This window comes from Protomyctophum bolini, assembly GCF_963924005.1.
Source record: "Protomyctophum bolini genome assembly, chromosome: 11".
NCBI lineage: Eukaryota > Metazoa > Chordata > Actinopteri > Myctophiformes > Myctophidae > Protomyctophum > Protomyctophum bolini.
The window spans coordinates 20,677,863-20,683,862 of NC_137872.1; the positions used below are offsets into that span (position 1 = coordinate 20,677,863).

General features: G+C 46.3%; 1 protein-coding gene across 1 annotated transcript; it reads right to left on the reverse strand.

Moving 5' to 3' along the window:
* Positions 1-1,539: 1,539 nt before the first annotated feature.
* Positions 1,540-4,398, reverse strand: LOC308323344 (serine/threonine-protein phosphatase 4 regulatory subunit 1-like; the record flags this gene model as incomplete). The annotated part of the gene is made up of 1 exon (XM_080775065.1): positions 1,540-4,398. The coding sequence occupies one exon, from the start codon at positions 4,396-4,398 to the stop codon at positions 1,540-1,542; it is 2,859 nt and encodes a 952-aa protein (XP_080631191.1).
* Between the last annotated feature and the right edge of the window lie 1,602 nt (positions 4,399-6,000).

Genomic DNA, 6,000 nt, shown 5'->3' on the forward strand with positions numbered 1-6,000 from the left:
GATCTTAAAATGTTCCACTGCTGCTACAATAATAAACTTTATTTGTATAGCGCCATTCATGACATGAAATGCAGCTCAAAGTGCTTTACAGAGCAATAAAGCAATACACAATGCTATAATCTATGCATAATGAAAAAATACACACAATTGTGTCATAATGTGGTGATGAGTTGGGCAGCAGACACTGCAGCATTAGATGTGTAAAGAGACGGGCTCCCCTGTTATTATACATATATTAGTGTGATTTTGGTAGCTTTCTGTTTGTAAATGGGGAATAGACGCCTTAATAGACGACGTCACACTGATAAGCAACAGCATGCGCGCGCATAACGGCAGCAGAAGAACCCCACCTCTCATAAGATGCAATGGAAAAGTTCTAACTGCACTCGCGTGTAAAAGATGCCCCATCAAACTCTTAGATGCTGTTTTTATCCCAGTGTGGAGGAAGAATGATTAGGATTGTTATAGTGATCTCTCGCCCTTGAAATATATAATCCATTGGTTTAATAGCAATTCAAAACAGTCGCTGGCTACGTGATGAAGATAGTGACCTGCCGTGACCATGTGTTGTGGACTTCACATAACTTACATGGAGGTCTTTAAATACGTGGCCTAGTGTTTCTACAACATCAGACTTGTTTGCGTGACACCAAATTACAGAACTTACAATTGTTTTGGAGGTGCACTCTTTAGAGGCCCCTCAAAATGCGATTCTGTACTTGTTTCTCTTTTCTTATTTTTTTTCTTTCTTTTTGTAAAGGAAGCCAGTTACAGTCAAACAGTATGAAATCAAAACCCTGCTTAATGTTCATTGTCACATGAAATTGTCACAAGATAATTTAAACCTGATGAAGATTGGTTAAAAAAAGAAAGGGGAAGAAAAAATAAATTTGTGGCGTACATCGGTGAAAATGTAGTTGTACCTGCAATGATTCAAATTTGGGCCAAGGCATGTGATTATTGGCATGTTCAGTCGTCTGTGCATACATACTGGAGCATACATTTGTATGCACTTCCTCCACAAATGCCCTCACATAATTATTGTTTTAAATATTTTATAATCGAAGACCAGGGGGCTCTGATTGGGCTGAATGCCCCAATTCACAGATATGTTAAATTCACATGAAGTCCGAGATCCACACTGTAGTGTTCAGTGTATCTTCTTGTATTAGCTTTCATTCGTATAGGCACATTTCTGAGATGTCCCTATACTCTGAGACAGAGTGAGTAGACGGAGTAGATGCCTTTTTAGGAGATCGGAAGCAATGGAAGAGTGAACGTGAACACAGCATCTGAAACATTTATCCCACTGGGATAAAAAATATTGGACTCAATCGTCACAACCCACTCATTCCCAACATGTTCATAAGGAAAGACAAAATGTAGTATCTTATTAACCTTTCTCTGTCATTAACCACCCCAGCATCCATATTCTGGGGGAAACATTCACCAAAAATATGGCAGATTTACAATTTCACGCTACGTCACAATGAGATTTGGTGCAGAGTCGTTCAAATACAGAGCCAATGGAGGTGCAGTTTAATACGTCTGGAGGGTTTTGGTTGTTATAGGAGCCGTGTCCATTGGGGCTTTGTTGGGGTCCAAGGTGGCAAAGAAGCGAACATCACAGTCCTTGTCAGCTTGCAGAGTTATCACTGTCTCCTCCAGCTCATCTGAATAGGCACAGCCCGGCTGCTTGAAGTACGCTTTCACTGTGATACTCTGTCTTAGTGCCTTAGCCACCAGCACACGGACATTGGCCACGGGGTCCGAGGAGAGGCTGAGCAAGCTGGGCAGGAGGTGCTGGACAAACTGTTCCATGGGCATGCAGTCCTCCTCCACTATAGCCTGGCAGATGAAGGCAAAGGCCTGCCTCCCCACCCACTTGGCACAGTGGCAGAACCTTACAATGAGCTCGTTGGTGAAGTTAAGACAGAGGTCACGAGCTCTGCATGCATGCAGCTTTTGGAGGATTGCCACCACCAGTTTGTAGGATATCCTCCTGACTTCTGAGACGTTGTCTGAGCAGAGAGTGAGTGCTATCTGCCTGAGGTAGTCGTAGACATCATAGTGACTGTACAGCTCTACGATCAGGATCAGCTGCTCTGCAAGCTCGTATCTGAACCTCCAGTTACGGCTGTTGTCGGTCACCATGAACTCCTGTAGCTGGTGCAGATACTCCCTCCGCTTGTCTGCATGGATCACCTTGAGGAAGTCGTAGAGGTGTTTGAGCACACCGTTACGGACTTCGTCCAGGTCTTTGAGGAAGACATTGAAGATGGGCACCAGGTCAGTGACCGTCAGCTGGTCGCCCAGGATTACTGCCAGCTCATGGATGGAGAAGGCCAGCGTACGGCGAACCTTCCATTGCACATCAGTAGCCAGGGTCTCATACATGTCCTTGAGGCAGTGCCAGTTCTCCCGTCCCAAGGTGAGGGCCACGCCAGGCAGGCTGAAAGCACAGTGCTTGGCTATCTCTATGTCTATTGTCTCGGCATGTGCTGGGTCCACCATGGACAGGTACTGATCCAACAGCTGCTGGGGGATTACATTCTGGACCCTGGCATTATTGGAGGCTAGACTGGGGAGAGAATCATCCTTACCCTCTTCCTCCATGCTCTTGATCGGTTCAGACTCCACGCTGCTGTGGTCCAAGTCGTCTCGTACCAGGACAGGCAAGTCTGGAGGATATTCCCCCTGACCCTCTCTGGTCTCTGTCTGGGTCTCAGGAGCAGGGGGGGAATCCGACGCCAGGGAAGGCTCTGCCGTCGCTTCCTCTCCTGTGGTACTCGAGACAATCTGCGATTGGACCTCAGAGGATTTGCTCTCTGCCAATTGGCTATCGATGTGGATCTGGTGTTGCCTGGATGCCCCAGGTTCAGAGGGGCTGGCATCAGTCGGCTTACCTAGCTGGTCACTGGTGGCTTTACCAGAACTGGACCTTGGGGTAGGACATTCCTCCTCTTTCACCTCCTCTTCGTCTTTCTTGTCCTCCTCTTCTGTCATTTTCTCAGTCATTTGGCCATTTAGCATGGTCAGTTCACCACTGGGTAAAGAAGGCCTACTATTGTCGAAAGAGTTCAAGTTCTCGTCCACCTGCTCCATTTTGTTAAGGTTTCTATTGTTCTCCAAGACCATGGGGATGTTGTTGCTGCTGCTCGGTGTAGTATTAAGGTGGCCTTCATGCTCTACTGCTGGAGTTTGTGCAGGAGTGTCATCGGAGCAGTGTAGATCCACGTTGTCAACCATCAGCACGTGCTCTGGGGAAGGTGTGGCACAACTGTCCTGCTTGGGGGCTGTGTCTGTGATGGTTTCCTCTGTGTAGCACACAGAGCAGTTTAGAGAATTGAGAGAGGAGTTGCTTTCTGAGGTACATTTGGGGACATCCTCCCTGAAAAGAGAGCCTGTGCTGGAGGTGTTGGCAAAAGTGGAGATGAAACCTCCCAGAGACTGGAAGGCAGCTTGGCGCACCCAACGGGACTGGTCATTGATCAGGCTGATAAAAAGCGGGGACAATGTAGTGCGTCGCACCTCTGGCGAGGTTGAATTAGAGACTATTGTGAAACATTCTGCACAGGCTTTCCTGATGCCCCATAGGCTGTCTGAGCACAGATCAGCGAACTTTGACATCAGCAGTTTCTCAGTGGCATCCTGGCCAACAATGGAACATAACGCACCAAAATTAGCTGCGCAGGCCTTGCGAACTTGGAAGAGGCTGGCATCACTGCATAGCTCACAGAAGCGTGGAAGCAGCAGGTGCTCCACAGTGTCTTTGTTCAGCATGGTTACCAGCTTACACATGATGGCAACAGCTTCTATTTTGTAGTCATCATCACTGCTGGGTTCTGTGAGGTCCAGTAGAACAGGACAAACTTTGGTCTCTGTGTCGGCCTTGGGGATGAGGCCCTCCTCCAGCAGCACAAGTAAGGCCGCCTGGCTGGTTTTCCGCACCTGGTTAATTGGGTCCGTGAGATACCGCACCACGATCGGAAGCAGGTATCTTGAGAAAGCAGCTGGGAAGTTCGTCCGCCTTTCATGTAAGAACACAGCGATGTTGGGGACCTGCTCCACGAGTTCAGCTCGCACTGTGGGCTCTCCATCTTCGGACATCCTGGCAGCTGTCTCCATCACGTTGATGGCATCGTTCTCATTGTCAATGAACTCTTGAAGCACATCGAGCAGACCATGTGCCACCATTTGCCTATTGGAAACGTTCTCACTGAAAGCGTACTTCTCTAGCCTCTCTAGAGGAGTGAGGTTGTCCTGCCCGGCGTCCAGGAAGTCCGTGATGCAGGTTTCCTCACACTCTGATTCAAAGTCCTCAAAATCAAAGTCCTCGAAACCAAAGTCATCCAAACCGCCATGGCCATCTCCAGAGTATAAAGACAGATCTGCCATCTTGATTCTCTGCTGCTGCTGCTCTGCCGTGTGGGCTGTCACTTCCACACCATATTACAGTGATGTCACACTGACATCACACAGGAGTGCAATACCGTCACAGAGATTTGTCTGCCACTAGTGGGCGGTAAACAGCACTCTTCATTCAGTGCTAGTGCAGAGCTGAGTGCAGTAGCGTAATCGGTGGCGGCCAGTCTATAAGGCTGTTCACACTGAACACTATAACTATAGCTATACAAAATATTGTAAAATACGTTATAAGTCCACAGCTATAACAAAAACAGTGATGAATGATGTGGTTATAGTTATCGTTATAGTGCTCAGTGTGAATGGCCCTTATGACATCAGTTATTTATGGGAGAGTGGGAGGGATTGAGGCATATATGGCATGTTGAAACACTTTCCCATATATGGAGATCGAGAAGTAGTCCGCACACTGTTTCGTAGCTCCCACAGGAAATGTATTTATTTAGAAGGATGACAACGTTTCGACCCCTTACGTGTCTTCGTCAGGTACCTGACGAAGACACGTAAGGGGTCGAAATGTTTCACACTCTGTCCAGCGGTGCCCAAGACACCGACAGGATCACAGATGGACAAACTCACAGGACCGAAAACATAATCTCCCATGGCAGAGGAATTTACAGCATAGATTGGGGACCCATGCAGAGATGAAACATCATTACAAATGGGAGTCTGATGCCTAAACGTATATCAAATGGGTGTCCATTGATATTATAAAGCTTGAGAGTCGCTGTTCCTGTAGATCTAGGCTATATAATTTGATGGTTTAAAATGGGAACAATTCTGTTTGCCCAGTATATTCCCTGCATTTCTGAAGGTCTTTTAAGGTCACATGCACAGCTCTATCTCAGTGGCAGTGATTGCCTGTTAGCCCTCCTCACTATCGGAGTAATGAGTGCTTTTTGGGCTGTACTGTACCAAACATCATTGAGACATGATCCCTAATTGAACAAAGAGAGATTAATGTCTCAAGCTCCTTGGCGTGAGAACTGCCTCTCAACTGAATCAACTCAATTCCAGTCATCTAAAATGAACCGTTTTCTTTTTGGGCCAAATATATAAACTTCACCGTGCTCGCTGTCCCAGACCAGTCTGTCTATTTAATTTCACACAGTAATTAAAGACTAATTCCGCGATCCGCGTGCTTTGTAACGTGACAAATTCTCCCCCTTGCATGGCTGGGGTTGGATTTACTCCAACTTTACTTTCTTGAGTATTCAATATTTCATAGTCAATGTTTCATTTTCTCCACTAACATGGGAAATGTGTTACTAGTTTTTTTGTTATTATTATACACATACCTTAGTCGTGTATGCCCTATCTTATACTCAGCTCTACAAGCTATTGTTTTCTTTGTCTCTCTGCTCTTTTAGGTTAAGGTCATGTCCATTGACAGGATCTAACCGAATTCTGACCTGATGGTCAAGATCAAATGTATCCCCTGAGCAAGCAGGCCAGCATATTCGCTCAATAGAGCATGCATAAAGTGAATGGCAAATCGAGTGGCAAAGTGAGAGGAAAAGTGAATTTAACATTGTTTAATGCAATCATATAGGACTTTTCTGTTTAGATGTATGG